General features: G+C 36.6%; 9 protein-coding genes across 9 annotated transcripts; 4 read left to right on the top strand and 5 right to left on the bottom strand.

The window, feature by feature from the left end:
• Positions 1-113: 113 nt before the first annotated feature.
• On the top strand, positions 114-2192 carry RHIMIDRAFT_95458 (uncharacterized protein). The gene has a single exon (XM_023615922.1). It carries the CDS (start codon positions 194-196, stop codon positions 2108-2110), a length of 1917 nt encoding a protein of 638 aa, XP_023461387.1. The 5' UTR covers positions 114-193; the 3' UTR covers positions 2111-2192.
• A 341-nt stretch (positions 2193-2533) lies between these two features.
• On the top strand, positions 2534-3438 carry RHIMIDRAFT_273924 (uncharacterized protein). Its single transcript, XM_023612423.1, has 4 exons — positions 2534-2874; positions 2937-3224; positions 3300-3316; positions 3368-3438. The coding sequence occupies exon 2, from the start codon at positions 2937-2939 to the stop codon at positions 3219-3221; it is 285 nt and encodes a 94-aa protein (XP_023461386.1). The 5' UTR covers positions 2534-2874; the 3' UTR covers positions 3222-3224; positions 3300-3316; positions 3368-3438.
• Positions 3439-5681: 2243 nt separating this feature from the next.
• On the top strand, positions 5682-5973 carry RHIMIDRAFT_192271 (SRF-TF-domain-containing protein; the record flags this gene model as incomplete). Its single annotated transcript, XM_023605964.1, has 2 exons — positions 5682-5768; positions 5821-5973. Coding segments are annotated over 2 exons (240 nt in total), but the record flags the coding sequence as incomplete, so codon positions are not given.
• A 736-nt stretch (positions 5974-6709) lies between these two features.
• Positions 6710-7224, bottom strand: RHIMIDRAFT_208987 (uncharacterized protein; the record flags this gene model as incomplete). Its single annotated transcript, XM_023607099.1, has 3 exons — positions 6710-6774; positions 6829-6963; positions 7014-7224. 3 exons carry the CDS (start codon positions 7222-7224, stop codon positions 6710-6712), a joined length of 411 nt encoding a protein of 136 aa, XP_023461384.1.
• Positions 7225-8696: 1472 nt separating this feature from the next.
• Positions 8697-11505, bottom strand: RHIMIDRAFT_273911 (uncharacterized protein). The gene is made up of 4 exons (XM_023612422.1): positions 11281-11505; positions 9885-11231; positions 9446-9828; positions 8697-9387 (listed from the first exon to the last, which is right to left on the bottom strand). The coding sequence occupies exons 1-4, from the start codon at positions 11377-11379 to the stop codon at positions 9045-9047; spliced, it is 2172 nt and encodes a 723-aa protein (XP_023461383.1). The 5' UTR covers positions 11380-11505; the 3' UTR covers positions 8697-9044.
• Positions 11506-13439: 1934 nt separating this feature from the next.
• RHIMIDRAFT_95370 (uncharacterized protein) lies at positions 13440-14281 on the top strand. Its single transcript, XM_023615920.1, has one exon. The coding sequence runs from the start codon at positions 13697-13699 to the stop codon at positions 14159-14161; it is 465 nt and encodes a 154-aa protein (XP_023461382.1). The 5' UTR covers positions 13440-13696; the 3' UTR covers positions 14162-14281.
• Positions 14282-15045: 764 nt separating this feature from the next.
• RHIMIDRAFT_95353 (uncharacterized protein) lies at positions 15046-16364 on the bottom strand. Its single transcript, XM_023615919.1, has 4 exons — positions 16235-16364; positions 15692-16175; positions 15577-15630; positions 15046-15290 (listed from the first exon to the last, which is right to left on the bottom strand). Exons 1-4 carry the CDS (start codon positions 16240-16242, stop codon positions 15279-15281), a joined length of 558 nt encoding a protein of 185 aa, XP_023461381.1. The 5' UTR covers positions 16243-16364; the 3' UTR covers positions 15046-15278.
• A 1-nt stretch (position 16365) lies between these two features.
• Positions 16366-17361, bottom strand: RHIMIDRAFT_95344 (uncharacterized protein). Its single transcript, XM_023615918.1, has 3 exons — positions 16953-17361; positions 16744-16892; positions 16366-16688 (listed from the first exon to the last, which is right to left on the bottom strand). The coding sequence occupies exons 1-3, from the start codon at positions 17241-17243 to the stop codon at positions 16412-16414; spliced, it is 717 nt and encodes a 238-aa protein (XP_023461380.1). The 5' UTR covers positions 17244-17361; the 3' UTR covers positions 16366-16411.
• Positions 17362-19155: 1794 nt separating this feature from the next.
• RHIMIDRAFT_273902 (uncharacterized protein) lies at positions 19156-20300 on the bottom strand. Its single transcript, XM_023612421.1, has one exon. The coding sequence runs from the start codon at positions 19934-19936 to the stop codon at positions 19589-19591; it is 348 nt and encodes a 115-aa protein (XP_023461379.1). The 5' UTR covers positions 19937-20300; the 3' UTR covers positions 19156-19588.
• Between the last annotated feature and the right edge of the window lie 539 nt (positions 20301-20839).

Below are 20839 nucleotides of genomic sequence, written 5' to 3'. Positions count from 1 at the left end.
CGCTAACCCGATCAGTAATGCAGCGACTGCACATCCTTCTCTACAGCAACGAACACAAGCTGCTGAATATGTTCGTCAAATGGATGAAGGTGTTCGAAACACAAGAGGTATGTGTACTTCTCTTGATATGTTCTTTTTTCTAAAAAAAAATTGATCATGATTGTTTTTAGTTCGTGCAAATCCTATCGAAAACATGTCCGAACAGGAAAAGACGGCTATTCGAAATAGTGTAGCAATGATCAAGCCTATGTATGAAAAAATTGATAGTCTACTGCCTGTCTTCTTTGCACTAACATCAAATGTGGAAGCTACAAAACGATTGATGCTGATGAAATACATGTTTGAAGACCAGTTGACTGCACTTCAACAGAATAGATATGTTATTACTTTGGAACATTTAACAAAACTTCGTGAACAATTCAGTGGTTACTTCTCTTGGGTTCGTAATGCTGTTGGAGCCCACAGTCAGCAGCAGCAACAACAACAACAGCAGCAGCAAGGCCCTACACAGCAATTACAACAGCCTCAGCAGCAGGTGCAGACAGACTTTAATCAACAACAACAGTTACAAAATCAACAACAGTCGCTGCATGTACAACAACAATTACAAGCTGCTAAATTAGCTCAAGCACAGGCACTTGCACAAGCACAAGCGCTGGCAGCCCAACAACAGCTGAAACAACAGCAACAACAACAAAACAACACTCAAAATCCAGCTGTAGCGACTGCTGTCCAAATGAATGAAGCTCATTCTGCAGCTGCTACTCCAACTATGCCTCCAGCTGGTCAAATTGGAATAAAACGTGGTAGTATTGATCTTAAATTACCTCCAAACAAGAAGCAAAAGGCTGGAAGCGTCACAGGTACCCCACAACAGACGACAATTGATTTGACGCAGACTCCTCAGCAGCAACATGCTGTTGTTCAGGAAGCTCCCACAATATCAGCAGCAACAACGACGCCTACTGCTACTGCTGCAGTTCCAACAGGGGCACCTAGTAGTGAAGCTATTGCTAACGCGAATGCTGCTATTGCTACAGCTAATCCAGCAGGTATGACGCTAAGTCAACGACAAGCCCAATCTCAGATGATATACCAAGCCGCTATTGCGAGCGGAATTCCTCCACAAATTGTCAACCTTTTGCCTCCTCGTGCATTACAATGTAGCTGGTTATTACAACAGGCAGCTCAAAACCGAATTACTTTAACGACAGCACAACAGCAACAAATTCGTAATATGCTGAATGAAAGAATTGAAGCTGCCAAACAACAATTAGCCAAACAGACTATGGACACTCAGCAACAGCAACAGCAACAGCCACAGCAGCCACAGCAACCTCAGGCACAGATCCAGATCCAGACACAACCTTCTCCTGCGGCAGTGGCACATGCCAGCCCTTCAATAAAATCTCAAGTCAAAGCTCCTGTTAATGATGTGCAATCAGTAAAAGCAGAGCCTACTACAGACTTGAAGAGTTACGAATCGGCTCAAAAAGCTGCCAACATGATGCATCTATTCCGATTGCAACAGCAACAACAAGCTCAGCGACAGGCCCCTACTGTTTCTCAACCTCCAATTCAACCATTACAACGACAACAGCAACAACAAAGCACAACAACTATACCCGCTCAAACACAGCCTATACCACAATCATTAGTTCAGCCAGCTCAGCCTATCCAAGCAGTAACGCCGCCTGCCCCTCAACCTAAAATGATTGTGCCCTCCCCAAGGCCAACACCTACGCCTGGAGCTGCCTTAAAAATGGCAATGCTAGCAGGAGATGTCAAATACCAAAGCTCTATGCTTTATATCAATGACATGCAAAAGGACGTAGAGGCTCTTTTTGCTCGTGCTGATCAACCCAAATCATCCAACAAGACAGAACCATTCTTTAATGGAACTAAAGGCACATTGTTATTTGAACCTTTCCCACTTGATGATTTTGAAGATGATAAGGAAGAAGAGGAAAAGAATAACGTGCTAAAAGAAGAAGACGTCATGGATACTTGGTATAAAGTTGGCATGGATACTGGTGTACCTGAAATGCACGATATCTTGACAGGCTTTTCTTTTGATGAATGTGCTGCTCAAGCTTTTATTTCAACCTAAATTCCATCCCTTTTTTAATAAAAATAAAATTGCATTAACAAATAAAGCTGTAATAACTGGCCTGTGCATTGTAGAGCCTAGCCTAAATTGGTTCTTTCTACAACAGTTTTTGGGAGGAGGGAACAGAGATGAAATATCGTCCAATCAGAAATAAAATGTCGCCTCTTAGTTTTTCTGAGAAAGCTTTTGATTGTTTTTATTATCTATTGCAGCCCTTATGAGAGGAAGAGGCCTTTTTTTTTTATAAAGATGGTTAAAATAGTATATATGTACTGATTTTTAATGATCAGCACTATATGCACCAGAAAATAGAGTAAATAATGTCAATACGAATTTATCATTACACGCAATTAATCAAACTGACAACATAAATAAAGTTAAAATAAAGCAATAGCAATACTTCTTTTCACCTTTATAAAATCATGTTTAGTGTGGCGCCATACATTGAAAAATTTTGTTGGACAACATCGTAGGTTGTATCTAGAGGTAGCACCCGTAGCATTAGTCTAACTTCGGGTGTGTTTTCTGACGCATGTAGTGTTTCTCTAAAAGAATTCAAGCGACTGAACAAGACAATAAGGTCGATCTGCACATGGTGCAGCTGTAGATATACATAAACACCAACATGCTGTAATGAGTTACTAATACCATATATTTATTTAGGTTACCTGCGTTTGTCACTGGTTCTCATGATAGTTCAACAGAAGTCTCCCATGCACACCATTATTTACTTCAGTCAATTTAAAGTACGAATAAGAAACTCACTGTTCGATGGTAAGTTAGTAGCTTTTATGGCAGCTTTTGTGGAAATAGATGACTAACTTACATGTATTTGATACATTTTCATAGAATCAATGGAGCCTTAAATGAAGATTCAACGTTCAAACCTGAGTTTCAGGTCTTTAGCCGCTGCATTAATATAAGATTTATCGTTATTGTGGCAAAATTCAAATCCAAGTCTCGTAATTCAGCCGTAAAATCTGACTTAATCAAATTAGGAAAGCAGATGAAGCCTATGTATAATGATTTAGTAGAGAAAAGAGTGCCTAAACCTACAGTCTGCGGGTTGTTATGTCAAGGCAAAAATTTAAACACATATGTAATGGCCTAGTATCTGCACAAACATATCAAATAGTGGAATTGTCAAAGGTTACTTTGAGTAGAAACATTGAGGAGTTACACTTGTTACCTATTTTCATTTCCAGGCTTATTCAAGTTAAAGAAAGAACAAAGTGTTTATGCTTATATCTTGCTAACCTTAATTTCTTCTCTAAATAATACAAACAGAATACCGCTCTTGAAAATGTCAAAAAAAAAAAAAAAAAAAAAAAAAAAAAAAAAAAACAGAAGACTGCATTATAACAGCAAACAATTCAATGCGCTGTCAACCATGCAATCCTCCAGAATTGTGATGTATCATACTAGTCGTCCTACTGCATAATCCAAGCATAACTTTTTGTATCACTGTGACACTTTGCTTCGTTTAAACATGATATTTTATGGTACTCAAAAATAGGGCGCTTCCATATAGCACCACTATACAGCTTCACACTACCAAAGTGTCTGCCTAATCTAAGGCTTTTCAGTGGAATATCATTGATGTAAAATGCGATTATATCATAATTACTTTTAAATGACCTTGATAGAGCTGACAACATAAAAAAAAGTAAAATACAACAATAACCACGTTTTATCTTTTTCTTTTTGAAACCTTATAACAGTCGTAGTCTACATCAAGAAACATGGAAAGATATCTGTTCTGAACGGGCTTAACGCAAAGCTACACATTGAAACATTTCGTTGACGACATCACAGGTAGCACTTGTAACATTAACCCTCTTGTGGATTTCCTTGTGCGCGTAGTGTACGCCTTTGATACTAGTACTGGTGAGCTCGCTAGGCGGCCAACGCCCAGGAAGCTATATGAGGATAGATTGAAGTCAGCTATTGCGGCTAAAGCTACAATAAATAACATTTTAAAAAACTCATCTTTGACAGTGGATAACTTAGACTCGTTGAAAATACCCATAATTCAGGTAATGGGTTTCGAATGCCAAATTTTTATTGTTAGGCTCGCTGAACCAAACCTCTATGCTATAAAGAAGTTGTCTGAAATGAATTTTCCAATTACCAATAAAGATCTTCGAAACAATGGTATTGAAGCTATTATCATTTGTTGAAGTAAATCATTCATGCATGCCTGTGTTTTAATCTTATACTCATTCTAATATAATATAGGAGCGTTCATTAAATATTAAGAAGATTGTTAATGAGAGCAATATGTTTGAAATTTCAAAAGATGGACTCAATCAGCTCAGGAACAAAACATAAAATCGTATCAAAAAAAGAATGGGTCACAAAAGTCAAATGGTTCTCAAAGAAGGATTTCGAAGAAGAAGAGTAGTCTCTTCTTTCATTACTTACATCATTCTTTATATCATTCTTATTGTAGCATAATATTCTTTTATTACACTTCGTAAGACGTGATCTTAGTTGTTATCAACCTTTTCTTTATTATTATTGGAGCTTGTACCACTGAATAAAAAAATTTTGGTATTCATCTTCTTGAGCGAAACAGGAGATAAAACAGAAACAAGAAAGGGACGAGGAGGGTGGGAACAACCAAGATCACTTACTCGTGTAGTGTGTTCAACACTTCATAACAAATTTTATTCAACATAAAATTCTTTGGAACTATTTTATTGGTCACACAGTTTTTTATCTCAAGTGCGAAAGAGCGATTCCTCTTTTGAGCCACATTATTACATCAAACATTGCAAATAGGCCCTTGTTTACTATAAAAAATCTCATACCTATGAAAGATCAACACCTCAATTCAAAAACACGGCAGATAATATACATATATTTTTGAACCTACGGTCCTGATGTCAGAGCCAGTGAGGAAGCTTGATTAACTCTATCTTAGGCAAAAACCAATCTCATCCCTTTGTCAGTTATTTACTACTTGTGTGCCTCATATTACATAAGGGTTTTCCTAATATGGTTTCTTATGCTGCTATTTCACAGTTTGTTTTTTTACATGTTGCGCAAGTGAAGTAACGTCATGCATATTTCTTCCCGTTATTCATCTTTATAAGCTTTGTTATTTGATTGTCTTTACTTTTATTAAAACAAAGAAGGAAAGGTGGGAGAGAATAAATAAAATCAGGAGCATTTGAATTTTGAGGGGAATAATATACTTGATGTGAAAAATAACCAAGTCCCTCCAACCATAAGCTTGGGCTACACAGCCGAGCGTCATGCAGCTTCTTTTTATTCTATATTTGGAATGCATTCCCTTTCTCTTTTTTTTTTTTTTCTTCTTCTTCTTCTTCTTTATTGTTCAATATATTAAATAAAAAGTAATTTGAAAATGCAATCAAATTATTACTCATATAGTCCTCAGCTATATACAATACCGCAGCAGCAACCGCAGCTTCAAGTACCCCAGCAACAACAGCAATATTCGCAGCCACCCAATACTGCTCTAGATGAATCATCCATAGGAACGGGTGGAACAGGAGAAGAGTATGACTCTGAAGAGAGCGCTATTCCAGATAAGAGAGCGGGTAGAAGAAAGATAAAGATCGAATATATCCATGATAAATCAAGAAGACACATTACATTTTCGAAAAGAAAGGCTGGAATCATGAAAAAGGTAAAACGATACACATAACTAGTGAGTAACCAACTGAGCATCAAGTCTATAGGCATATGAGCTTAGCACACTGACAGGTACTCAGATACTACTGCTAGTTGTATCTGAGACAGGGCTTGTTTATACCTTTACTACACCCAAACTACAGCCACTTGTTACAAAACCTGAAGGAAAAAATCTTATTCAATCATGTTTAAATGCACCTGACCCAGCAGATACATCATCCATGGACCAGTCATTGCTAAATGCACCCTCATCCTCAGCAACTGTGAGTAACACATTTCTAGAACGTATGTTATTGATATGACATCGTATATACTCACATCTATTTTGTTGCTAGACAACCAACAGTCGTTATTATCATTCTAATCAACCCGTTATGGAAAATAGTATGCATAGATATAATATCAAGGATAGTAACAAGGTAGTTTTCACGAATGAAATATCTAGATATAAAACTGATTAAAATAGGCACTTAATCAAAAGGTGAACCCTACAACAGAGAATGTGATGTTGAATAACAATCAACAGCCTCCAAGCTATATTCCGACCTCTTCCTCTATGATCTATCCTACATTCGCAAACAACCCTATCAATAATAGTAACAGTACCAACAATTCGATGTATCATCAATACAATCCTAATTACTGGACAGCATCAAACCGAGAAAAGTAGACATTGTATGTACTTCTAATATGTCTATGTATATATAATATAAATATCTGTATACACATATATATATAAAAAAAAAAAAGCTTTATAGGAGCTCCCCTAAATCATTTTGCATATCATGCATGAGCAGTAATTGATTGTTCTACACTTATTTCTTTTTTATTGTTTAAAATAACATTTAGTGAAACAGAAAGATGATATTGTACACGCATAACCAGGTGATCTATATGTTCTATAATACATATGTTGTTCTTGTTGGCTGTTGTAACTTATTCAAATTCCCAGTGTATGCTACAAACACCCAATCCCAAGTCACCACAGACTTTCTTGAATACTATATAATACATAATGAATAAACTACGCATTTACTTTTTCAGATGTAACTTACAGGCTGGTGACATATCTAAGGAGCCATTATCACATCCAGGGCATGTGTCTACAACTCGTGCAGTAGCGGACTTGCCTGATGGTCCAACAATCTTGACCTTTTTATTACACTTGGGATTACCGTTTGGGTTGCTTCCTATAGTATTGATAAGCCCACATGTACTCTTAACAAAATATAATGAATACCATTAGCCATTTGTTCCTTGTTAACTGCAACGACCATCTCCGAATTGCTGTTCGTTTGACCACATGAACCTGGGCCGACATCATAATAGGTGCCTTTGCCAACGAAGGATAATAAATCACTTGCCAATTTTTTAATAGGTAATGCTTCAGTTTGCTTGACCGAACAGAGAATAAAAAGGTTGAGAAGAATAAAAAATACAATCTTGTTCATTGGAAGAAATATGCTAAAGTGAAAGAAGAATTGAAATAGAGTGATCTTGATGCAATTGCTATCCTTTTTATATTAACCTTGAGCTCCTTAAATGAAGTCCATTTTTGTATTACTTCCAACAAATAAAAAGGTGAAAGAGTCTGATGTTTACTCTTTGACCTCCTAGATTTCATTATATTATCTTAGGCCTCTCCTTCTCTTTCTTCTCATGCCAGTTGCTAAAAAGGTATATTTCAGTTATGTTTTCTTAACTGACTAATTTTTCTTTCTTCTAAATAGAATATAAAATTCATTTTTTATTGTCAAGTAATTATGTGAGTTATTTTGTTAGTTTAAAAGCAATATATTCATCGATATCATTCATTTCAGTTTCAAGGGGGAGAAAGAAAAGGAGAAGGGGAAACATGCAAGGTTCCTTATTAATACATTTATGTCAAATAAAATTATACGTCTTTCTTCTTAACAAAATAGACATGTTGATTTTTGCATATAATATGTGTAGCACACAGCAGCCTTTGACCCGTCTCATATTGAAGAAATCAATAAAAGAAGAAAACTTAGTTCACATCATTATCAATCATTAAAGATAATAGAATATGCAATCATATTTCACGTTGTCTCTTTAGAAATTATTTATGACTATTATTATTAAATATGTGTGTTTCTTTGTTTGGCTTAGACAGATTTCTCTCTTTCTTTATTGTATGCATTACGAACGATGATGACATTAGTCCAGTATCAAAATGTCTTGTCATATCTTTATCCACACTACTTGCCTTCTTATTATCCAAGCAACGCTTCTAATTAGATATTGCTTACCGTTCTAGACTTAGGATTTTATACATCCTCCCAATCACTCTTTTCGGTCAAAGGACAGCGTCTGTTCTTTTCCTTCAAAGTCAATACCATTCTATTAATTGCTATAAGTTTTGCCATTTCAAGTTATTGATACAGCAGAACAACGGTCTTCCAATGGCGATGCATGCAGGAACAATGTCTGCAGTCGTCAAGCGCCGCATTAGCTCAAGTAGCCTCCTTTATATACGCACACGCTTTCTTTTTGCATGTGGCAAAACAGAGTTTAATCCACACTGGAGGTTATTCAAATGACCGAACAGCAAGTCTCGATTTCAACTCTGTTTTCAGGAACCCTTCGGGTACAAGAACAATTAAGGAAACTGTTTGAAAAGCTGGGACATCTGATTGTCCGATTACAGAAAAAGAAGAAGGATCTTTAGATTCAAAAATAGAGAATAATGGCTCAAAAATGGACATACCTGTGATCATGTATTACACTTGATTGTCATAAACAGATAACGAAAGGAATAAACAAATATGTTGTTAGTCATTCTGTTGACAACGCCTTATGTTGCCATAATAACATGACACTTATTTGCATAGAATAGAGATAAAAACTATAAATATCGCCTATATCAGCCTCCTTCTTTGCACAACATGTAAGCCTCCTAGATTTAGTAGTGAAGCTTGTCATTGGTAAGAGAACAGCTTATAAATGCGTTCTAGATCTTTATATAGCAATATTTATCAGCTAACGTCAATACTTGATGATCCAGACATTAAGACAATAATAGTTATGCTCTTACTTGTTTTTGGTGTTCCCCGATTGTTTGACAGATCGTCTTAATATATGTATAATTAAATCTTATTTTTGGTGTAATTTAATGCACTGTTTGCGTGTTTGTTTTCATTGTACACGCGTTCAAATTATAAACAATGTCTATTCTTGTTTATTGATATCACAATTTAGTGACAATAATGAAATAGGGGAATGATGAATAAAATATATCCGTTCGATTGCCTTAGGCATCGTTTTCAGCCAGCGCTGCTCTTGCTTCGTTAAGTTCGTCCTGCATGATCTTTTTACGTGTGAGTGCAGATTTGGCCAAGTCAAGCCTATTGTGTTTTTTAAATACGAGTGCAAGTCGACGGTCTTGTTCTATTCTCTTTTCAACGTCATTCAAGTACGTTTCCATATCCAGAATGCCTGTTTGTACTTGAATAACGAGCATATTCATCTTGATCTCTAATGCTTGTTTGCGGTCCATCAAATCATCTTTATTTTTTGATTGAGGCGATGCTAGTGCTGCGTTTACCAAAGACATTTCATGCTCAAGCACCATGTTGGACACAATACTGTCGACACTGTGTATCAAAAAAAAAGGATATTAGTTTGTTTAAGTATTTTACTTCTATTTATTACCTGTTGAATTCTTCTTCGGCTTGCTCGAATTCATCATTGGCTACTGTAACATTACCCCGCTCTTCTTTCAAATTTTGCTCAGGTGTCGCCTGTTTCGCTTTAGGCTCGGGCGCCACTTGTTTGGCCTCTTCCTTTGGCGTCTCTATTCTTGATTCAGCAGGAGACTGTTTGTCCATTATTGGGCTAGCCATTGTTGTAGATGTCTGTGGGCCCCCCACCGTTAATCCTGCAGCAGATAAGGCAGCAGAAGCAGTACTACCAAAAGCATCAAGTATAAGCCAGCGCTCTGATCGCTTCACAGTATCCTCCCCTGTTAAAGGCTCTCTCAAGTTGACTTGAATTTCAATCTTCCCTCCTGTCTTTTTTCGACTAGAGTCCAACAACTGTATAAAACCATGTCAGTACATTAGGAGTCATTATAATATATCAAATGCCTTACATCAAATGTCCCTGATATAGATGACTTCGTCACTAATCGTTCCATTGGTATAACAACCTTGCCAAGAGAAGTAGGACGTCTGAAAAGCCCATAAGAATATTTGTTATGAAATACCTCTACTGTCAACTTCTTTCTCTGCAAGTAGCGCAAGAACGCACGGTTTGTTCGAGTGATGGGTATCATTAACGAAAAATCAAATTGAGGATCGGGGCCCTTCTGGATTGAAGTTTCGCCCTTATTCATAGATGCTTGTGCGGTATTTTCTGGTGGCCAACCTCCTAAGTCCCAGGTGACAAATGGCTCGAGGTTGGTGGCAATGTCTAAAGTAGGTAGACTGACTGCTCGTATAACCTTCAATTCCATCATATTTGAGGGTATATGATCATTGATATTTTTATAAACATAACTGGTTTGTTCGTAATGCAACGGTGGCAATGAAGAATTACCGTTCTTATAGGCTCTTAGGGAAACAAGATCTGCGGATAATGCCTTCTCCGCTTGGTAGTAGGCATCTGGTTGAGCGACTATAGCAGTCTTACTATTGGAGGCTTTGCTCTGTCTATCACTGTTTTGTACAGAAAGGTTATGGCAAACGTTGATCTGGTACGAGAGTTCTGCTTCAATTTGTTCAAATGATGCAGGGCTTTTACCTACATTGACTTCATTAAGTTGTCGCATCTTGGAATCACCCAGGCTCATATCTGGTGGTCCAGGTAGTTGAATTGATTTGATATCTGTTATTTGCCCATTCTTTAAATTAACGCCTGTGTGCAGTAAATCTTTTGAGATTCTAACCATTTCTTTTGCAACAATAAGGTTATTGATCTTTTTGTAGTGAAGCGCTGCATTCTTGTATTCTTTTTGTAGTGAAATAACCTTTGTCAGTAAATCCTGTAGGGCCGAAGGATCTACTTGTTGTTGTTGCTGTTGAGGTGGTTCTTGTAAGGAAGGATTTTGCGACAAGGATCGTTCTTTGTCAGTAATGCTCAAGGCATTATTTTGATTTGCTGTGGATGATGCATCCATAGGAGGATCACTGCTGGTGGTTTCCTGATAAATTTCGAGTAGTTCGGTGTATTTTTGATTACATGCTTTTGATTCTCTTAACAGCTGAACTGCCCTTTTCTTGTCGCCATTCTTTTTGGCTTCTAGAGCCATTTTTTGATACGTGGTCGCTTTTTCTTTCCATATTTGAGGATCTCCATCATTATCCTCCTGTTGTTCTATTTCTGGAGTCTGTTCTGCGGCCTGAGCTTCTTGCTCTTGTTTGTTTGAAGGAGTATCTGCTAAAAAATCTACATGCGAGCTCACACTGTCTTGATTACCGGTTAGTGCCGACAGCTCATTCTATATCAAAATTAGCACATACAGAAGAGTAGTACAGCCTGGTTCTTACAAGTAAGTGTGGGTCCGAAAAGTCCTTTTCGTCTAGTTCTACGTGTATATCTTCGTCTCCGACAGCTAGAGCAGCGTAGGAATCAATATCAATATCCATAGGTTCAACAAGCTGCTTCTTCTTAGTTTGCGTCTTTTTTACGCTGCCTGACGCTAATTCTTGTAATTGTTTCTATTGTACACAACATTAGATTGAAACAATTTCAGCTTCATTCACTCATTTTACCAGTAGCTCAGGATCGTTCAAGTCAACGTTCTCATCTTCTTCAATGTCTGCATTAAGCAGTTTGTTCAAGTCATTAACATCAAACTCTTTTTCTGGTCTTCGTTGTTGCTTTCCAAACATTGAATATTGTTTAATTAAAGAATGGTTCAGACTTCCAGCATCAATGCCGTGGTTTCAAATCGCTTGTCGCACTTTTAAAAATAGAAGAACACAAAGATTGCTTGACAATGATGCTTTACATCAGCCTCCTCCTTCATAGTTAAGACATTATTTTGAAGCTTTAAAAATAATGCCAAGGGTAGTTATGCCTTCTCGGTGCATATATTCCTTCGATACATTATTTCTTTACCAACTCTCAGATCTTCTGCGTAGCAGATTATTCCTCTCTTCTGATCACTCATCTGTCATGTCCTGACTAAATCATTGGATCGCCTACTCTGCTGATACTACCACACCCACCTTATCCAAAACGATATTTCTCAAGGCTATAATGGCTGCACTTTTCCTGTGTCCTCAGACGTCATCCTTGCCAATACATTGATAAGAGCATGATCTTTGACTATTTTTTTTTTTTTTTCAAATACTTTGTATATACATCCGGAAGATATATGTGGCCCATATTACGCTATCATACTTTTGAACCGAGAAGATACCCACATTTTATATTATTACTCTTTCAAGTAGATCAAGTAGATTTCATTCATGCTAATTTTTACCTCGTCAGCATGTAATAACTCGTAAAGTTAAAAAGCCACTGATTGCTTCACAAGCCATTAACTTCATAATGTTATACTCTATTTTAGTTGATCTGCTTCACATATTATTGAGAATATAGCTGGTTACTGGTGGATTCAAAAGTAACAAAATAGCTCATTTTATCCAACTAAAAGGCACACGTGCAGCTATCTTGAGTTATCAAGACTTTACTTTGGGTTTAGATCCTGTTATTTTGATTTTGTCAAGGACTGATAATAGTTCAATATGTAGGCATCTGGTTAGAAACAAGCCCAATACTTTAGATCTTACGTGCGCTACATACCACTTGCCAATGGCAACAATTGCACTGTTTTAGGGATACTTGTTTAATTGCCTGGATGGCTTTAGGACAAAGAAGCAACATGTGAAAGGAATCAGCTATCTATTGACAACATTTTAGCTCATATAGGTGTAACAATTACTCTCTCTAACTTTTGATCTTTACACAATTATATAAGGCATAGCGATCTAGGAGTCATGGAAACATCATTTCTATTGGTTGCCCTTTCCAATTACAGTATTTCTACTTAGTTTTCAGACGTTCTCTTTTTTTTTCCGGACGATTTCCATTTTAATTTCAGACATTTACAAAAGGAAATTCAGACAACTTCAATTTTTTATTGGACGAATTCATTTTTATTTTCAGACTTTTTTTCCTTACTTAATTTAGACCATTTCAATTTGTGAGCTTAGCGAAAATAATAGAAATAAAGATAAAAAGTGAGTCTCTTATTCTCGGTTTTACTAAGAAAAGAGTGAGAGAGAGTTCATAGTAAATACTGAAATGATATATTTAAATAGAATAAAAGATTAAGTGAAACCAGTTAACTGTGTATAAAAGTATTAATTTTCAGGTCGATAAATAGAAGTATAGTAATATATACACAATTTACAGTGTTAGCCAAGCATTGGTCTTTATTAAAGCAGTTTTCTGTTTAAACGATTTTCAAACTCTGCTACTGAATGTCTGCAAAAGCCTTGTAGGTTACAAGTAAGCACTTTGTTGCAAGTTTTTCTAATTTTTGAAGACAGTCTCCTCTTCCAAAAGCGCTTCTGTGGTGTTTTGGTAATGTAATAATAATAATAATAATAATAGGAAAGACTTAGAATACGTTGAGGCTGCTTTAATACTTTATTAGGTCTTGTAAAGTACAGTTAACGCAACGCCAAAGGGCGGGTCGAAAAAGATTTCAAAGGTCGGCTTTTGAAATTCCAATGGGCGGTTTTTTCAATCTCAAAGGGCGGCTATTTAAATGAGTACGCATTTTTTTATGAAGATGGGCAGGAGAGAATTGTTGACGAGGAAGGGCGCGATGCAATGGAATGGGAATAAGAAGTTCACCCACATCACCTAGAAACGTTAATCCGCCTAAGGCTTTATTGTGAAAAGCAGGGTCTAGAGCAAAACTCGGTTGATGAAGGTTTAGATGCTGAAATGGAGGAAGCTTCAAGAGTAGTAAAAACGCAGAAAAAGCATTACAATGGCTACTTCAGCGAACAAAAACTTCTTTTTGTCTATTACAATAGGGTAAAGCTATTCAATGCTGCTAAATCTGGTAGATTAGCTAGAGGAATTGCTGAACTAACAGCACAGAAATGGGCCAAGAGACTCAAAGAAGACAAAGATTGGAACATCTTGGAAAAACAAACTAACAAAGTCAATAGGCCGAAGGCGCAGCTTGATAAAAGACATAAGATTCATCTACTCAACTTTTATGATAATAAGCCTCAAGTCAGGATTGTTGATGCAGTTGCTTTGCTCACTAAAAAGTTTGAAGGTTTTACATTAAAGGAAACCAGTGTTAAAAACTTTATGAAAGAAGAATGTAGCTTTCATTCAAGAAACTCACCCTTCATCCAAAAGCAAGAAACGATCAATCAAAAATCGCAGATCGTATAGCACGGATTGAGAAGTGGAGTAAGACAGATATGAACTATCTCGAAAACTGTGTTTTTGTGTATGAATCGGGTTTTGACATCAACATGAGACCTCCTGGAGGATGGTCTGCTAAGGTTACTCCAGCTATTACGACCACTCCCAGCACCAGAGCAGTTTCACATACAGTTTTAGGTGCAATTCCAGCAAAATATGTTGTGTCAATGGAGCTTAGAAATCCACAGGAGCACTCATCAAAAAGATTAAAGATAGATCATATAAATCGTAAAAGGAAAGCACCATCCAAGGCAAAAAAGAATGCTCCTAGAGGCACTGTCACTGGTCATTATATACATTTTATTCAAAAAACTATGGATGAAATGGATTGCATTCCTAAGATGAAAGGATACAATATAGTGATGGATAATGTGCCCATTCACACAGCTGATACAATAGAAGCTATGATAACAGAAAGAGGTTATAAATGCGTTTATCTGCCGCCTTATTCTCCCAAGCTTAATCCTATTGAGCAATTTTGGTCTTTTATTAAAAACAAGGTAAGACGCAGTCAGTTTCAGGACAAGGAGGATTTAGCCACTAGAATAACTGAGGCCTGTAATTCTGTTCCCCGTGAGCATCTTAAAGCATTTGTACAGCACTCAGTAAATTTATTTGAAAAGTGCCTAAAAGGCGAACCTATTTAATAAACTTTTCTTCTACCATAAGTATTGACAAAAAAAAAACGCCCATTGAGTTATAAATATTCACCTGCTTTAAGTTTAAGAAAATAAAATTGGAATTTCAAAAACCGCCCTTTGGTGTTGCGTTAACTGGACTATCATAGATCAAATCAACCTTTAACTCAGGATTTCGCGTCAATGTATCACATTCCAACTATACATAAATGGAATCTCTATGATAATTATTAACTGAAAAGGGTATACTACGGTACTAATTTATTGATGAAAATAAAATGAAATAATGTAATACAAGAAATATTCATGTGAGGGAGTTTTTATAGTTGTCCTCTTCAGACTCGGAGGCACCATGCTTTCTTTTTTTAGACTTAAAAAATATAAATTTTTGACTGACATGAGTACTATCAGAGAAAGCGGCATCCATCTCGCAAACGCTTCCAATATCACTGGAGGCGGTTCAGGACTACGTGTTTGCTTTGCGTCCCCGTAGTCCTTCTCCATGTTTGTAGGTGGGGAGGCATGGACCAAACGGCTATACACATAAATTACAGGTCATCCAAGATGTGGGAGGTCGTTTGGGAAGTTATAGTCAGGGATCTTTTAAAGCAAGACCGTCCACCTGGACACGGCACACACAGATGGCTGATATTAGGTAAGGAATGGGGCCCCACCTACAAACATGGAGAAGGACTACGGGGACGCGGAGCAAACACGTAGTCCTGAACCACCTCCACTGTACATCTCATTTGCAGCAATTCTCTTTCTTAGTGCAGGAATCAATGATGTGTAAAAATGCTATCAAATGTTGATGTCAATTCAACGCGACCGTGCACTTGCAAAAGAAAAAGATACTTACTTTGAATCTGAAAAGAGCTAGGAGAGTGTTTTCAATACAAGCAATGTCTGAAAAACGTCTTGGTATTACAAGGATTGAGTGGGGGGCTGCAACGAAGTAGTCATCCACTTTTGTCAACAGGTAGATGTAGCCATGCAAACCTATAGAATATGATTTTGTCAATAATTTCCCGCTACGGTTAATCACAATATCATCACCTATCATATCAATTGCTAAAAGAGATGAGGGAGAGGTACCAAATGCATGCAAGCTGTTCATGATAGAAGCATTTATGCACAAATTTTTTGACTGTTGCTTTAATTTCAACTCTGGAGTCACCTTCGATCTCTTCCACTCATTACTACATAAGTCTACGTTCTTGCGATCATTGTATCTCAGTATCAAATCTATTTTGCGTGCATACGTTGCTGACGAATCTTCGACGTGAAACAATTGTTTGTTAGTTTCAATTGCAATTTTGCTGCTAGAGCAGCCAGTTTCTCCACTGAGAAAAATAAGAGAGATATGATTAGAGAAATATCAACTTTGGTTCTATGCACATACTCGATCATATTCAGGTCAGTTTTAATTAGCAGTGTGTCCAGATAGCTAGCGAAGCGTCGGTAGAAGGTTATCTCCTGCTCGTCGCCCGCTTCGTTCCACAACTGCGTGTCTTCAATTCTGTTAATGATAGTTGGCAGTTGTTAATAGAATGTTCAAGATTTCCGTATATTGTTCTACTTACATTTTCTCCAGAATTGCTAGCGCCTTGTACATGTCACTGTGTCTCAACTTCTCTTTGACAAGTCTGGCTTTTTCCAACTGCACTTTATACAGTATATCATCCATATCTTTCTCGCTGTCAAGCAAATTACGAACGCCTGTCATGGCTTCAGCAACGGAATTTGTGGCAGTGGTTGTAGTTATTACTGTGGAGGGCGGTGATCTATTCAACTTCTCTTGGTATACTTTCTTCATATATGGATTCAGATAGTTGTAAATTCCGGAAAGGCTCAATCTGCATACATTTATCGTTAATATGGGCAAGACGTATCTTTATTTATATTACTTACTCGAGCAATGCATCCTCTTCACACGTGAGTTCTTCTTTCAAAAGTAGAGATGCGCAAATAAATAATAGATCCGCCTTGGGAGAGCCATTGCTTTTGTAATCACTCAAATACATCTTCTCTTCTTCACTTAAAAGTGCACTTGGAGAACACTGTTGAAAAAAATTAGAAAATCCAGCACAGTTCTGATGGAAAAAGTATATGACGTTTACCTTTTTATGGGCCAAATAATGAAGGCGCAATTCATGATCATCCGCTGGTATCTTATCCCAGGTAAGATGTGCAGAAGCAATAGTGTCATCGTCAGTGGTGGGAGTAATAGTACTAGTGCTGGTTGCTTCATAGCTTCGAGAGTCAGTTTCAGCAGCGGTTCTTATTGTATCCTCTTTATCTGCGGTAGTAGTAGCATCATAGACAGCGGCAGTAGAAGAATCAGCATTAAATTCATTATCAGTGGTAGTAAAGGACTCGGCTAGCATAGTAGTGGCGGCAGCAGTAGCCATCACAGCGGCCCCAATTGCGTTGACTGTGGAGGTAACTCTTGCATCATACTAAATGTTATTTGTTTTGTTTTGTGGCTAATATCAAGATATGGATGGCCGTGAATTATTTGCAACTTACGAGTGCCTTTGCTCCTTTTAAAATATCCTCCCAAAATGCCTTGTTATACGTGCCTTTTCTTTTGGTAAATCGTACATTTCACTAACAGATTATTACATCAATCAAAGTAATCAAGCTATTTACCCTTCTACTATCATCTCCAACTTATTATAATCTCGTAGGGCCATTGCAAATCGACTTTGCCACAATCCAAAAAGAGTCAATGGCTCTATCTGCTGCTTGTACTCCAGCCATTGCATGAGATTCATTTTGTTCTCTGTGATGAAATTATTGAAATATGGAACTCTGTTATTCTTTATGTAGTTATGTAATGCTGCAAAAAAATTGAACTTTTGATTAGTATATTACGATCCACAGGTAAGTATCTCTATTGATTTACCTTGTTTTCCTCTATACTCTGACATTGGTTTGAAAAGTTGGAAAAAAATGCTTGCCGTATTCGGCTGATAAATCTTATCGTGAAGTGTTGATGTCACCACTGAAAACATCGGTATTAGAATAACGATGTTTTCTGTCAACTAAAGATACACATTTCGAGAACGAGAGCATGAGTTTATAAATGAGATTTTGATTAAGAACCCATTGATTTTAATATAATAAACGATATCTTTATTCTCTCTAACAATAAGTAGAGTTACGTTTAACAGACAAGGTATATATCGCTTATTCCTACTACCTCCTTAATTTCTAAGCCAATCTGCTGGCACCTGCTAAACGTCCGACCTCAAACTCATTTTAATCTATGCTTACATCATTAGTCAATTATTGGTTGTTTTTGTGATATTTTTTTTTTAATACATTCTCTTCCCTCAGAAACAAGCTGGGGTTACAATCTTCTGCTGGAAGCGCATGACATGTAGTAGAAGCGACATGTTCTTCTTAAACTTATCAAAGGTAAAGAAATATATATCTTTTGTCGCCTTGTCTAACTCGGTTTTGAATTCAAAATGTATTCTTGCTGGTACCTCTTGATCAGAAATGAATTACTTTGGTTCTACTACAGTATAGGTTCATGTATATGATACATATTCTTTTATCTCATTCAATCAAAAAAATTTGAAAAAAAAAAAAAGAGTAAACATGGTTGCAAATTTTATACATGTAATGTAGTCCATAATACAGTTCTTATTCGAAGGGAAAGTCGCTGTTGCTATGTAGGTTGTTAATGACAAAGAGACATTCACGAGGGCTTAATGGTATCTCCTGGGGCATAACTTTTCAACGCAAGTTCCTTCAAGGATAACATCGGCTTGTATGAAAAGTAGTGCTGGCCATTGCAAAGTGTTGTCAATGGAAGAGAATTCTATACTAATTCTCCTTCTAGCAGCGTTATAAACTAGAATAGAAGATCTCCTAGACAGTGCGTAATACCGATACATATGATGAAATATGGTTTCCATCTTCAACCCGTTTGTTTTACTGTATTAATTTTTGCGCATTTGACTCATGTAAATTTATGCGGTATAATATCAGTAAATAATGATAAGCACCACAGACTGTCCATTGCGCACAGAATCTTACAATATGAGCCAGTTGTGGTGATCTAGCCCATATTAATAAAATTAAGCTTACATCATCTATCAAAGACTAGAGTACAAGAATAATATAAAATAAAATAATAAAGTCAAGTCTAAAGAAATAAATTACATCATAAACAATAACATCATACAATAATGAAATAGACACTAAGACTATAAAGTAATGTACTAGTAAGGGTATAAATACAACTATTTAGAATGGATCCTTATGATCCTTAGATCTCTTTTTATCTTTATTTCATAATAAAAACATATTATCCAGTCTCACAGTACTTTTACTTGACTCCCTTTTTTTTATTATATTTACCTTACCAATTACCACACCAGCAACGGGGATTATTTGTAGTCTAGTCTCATTTTTGCTTCACACATAAAAGCTGTGCCCCCATCCAACTACTTCTCTTTACTCAATATATAATTGTATTTTAACATACAAAATGAAACTTTTGATTTTTGGATCTAACGGCCCCATGGCCAAGAAACTATAAGGAGAGCTTTGTTGGGGAACATTAAGTTGCTGCAAACGCTAGATTACCAAATAAAATCAATCGAAAGATTGCAACTGTCACAGGTGGATTGACAGGTGAACAAGCTATCTTGAAAGCATTGAATGGCGTGGATGCTTTAGGCCCAATTAAAAATCATCTACCGGATCTGCCTATATATCATTAATGGTTAGAGTATCAGTGTCAAATGCATGGAACAGAAATGAGCGAAGCAACTGCATCAACAATCCTGACTTGAGGCTTATTATCATAAAAGTTGAGTAGATGAATCTTATGTCTTTTATCAAGCTGCGCCTTCGGCCTATTGACTTTGTTAGTTTGTTTTTCCAAGATGTTCCAATCTTTGTCTTCTTTGAGTCTCTTGGCCCATTTCTGTGCTGTTAGTTCAGCAATTCCTCTAGCTAATCTACCAGATTTAGCAGCATTGAATAGCTTTACCCTATTGTAATAGACAAAAAGAAGTTTTTGTTCGCTGAAGTAGCCATTGTAATGCTTTTTCTGCGTTTTTACTACTCTTGAAGCTTCCTCCATTTCAGCATCTAAACCTTCATCAACCGAGTTTTGCTCTAGACCCTGCTTTTCACAATAAAGCCTTAGGCGGATTAACGTTTCTAGGTGATGTGGGTGAACTTCTTATTCCCATTCCATTGCATCGCGCCCTTCCTCGTCAACAATTCTCTCCTGCCCATCTTCATAAAAAAATGCGTACTCATTTAAATAGCCGCCCTTTGAGATTGAAAAAACCGCCCATTGGAATTTCAAAAGCCGACCTTTGAAATCTTTTTCGACCCGCCCTTTGGCGTTGCGTTAACTGTACTTTACAAGACCTAATAAAGTATTAAAGCAGCCTCAACGTATTCTAAGTCTTTCCTATTATTATTATTATTATTATTACATTACCAAAACACCACAGAAGCGCTTTTGGAAGAGGAGACTGTCTTCAAAAATTAGAAAAACTTGCAACAAAGTGCTTACTTGTAACCTACAAGGCTTTTGCAGACATTCAGTAGCAGAGTTTGAAAATCGTTTAAACAGAAAACTGCTTTAATAAAGACCAATGCTTGGCTAACACTGTAAATTGTGTATATATTACTATACTTCTATTTATCGACCTGAAAATTAATACTTTTATACACAGTTAACTGGTTTCACTTAATCTTTTATTCTATTTAAATATATCATTTCAGTATTTACTATGAACTCTCTCTCACTCTTTTCTTAGTAAAACCGAGAATAAGAGACTCACTTTTTATCTTTATTTCTATTATTTTCGCTAAGCTCACAAATTGAAATGGTCTAAATTAAGTAAGGAAAAAAAGTCTGAAAATAAAAATGAATTCGTCCAATAAAAAATTGAAGTTGTCTGAATTTCCTTTTGTAAATGTCTGAAATTAAAATGGAAATCGTCCGGAAAAAAAAAGAGAACGTCTGAAA

The sequence above is a fragment of the Rhizopus microsporus genome, assembly GCF_002708625.1.
Source record: "Rhizopus microsporus ATCC 52813 unplaced genomic scaffold scaffold_31, whole genome shotgun sequence".
NCBI lineage: Eukaryota > Fungi > Mucoromycota > Mucoromycetes > Mucorales > Rhizopodaceae > Rhizopus > Rhizopus microsporus.
The sequence above is the reverse complement of the archived record's forward strand: the minus strand, read 5'-3'. Positions and strand labels throughout refer to the sequence as shown.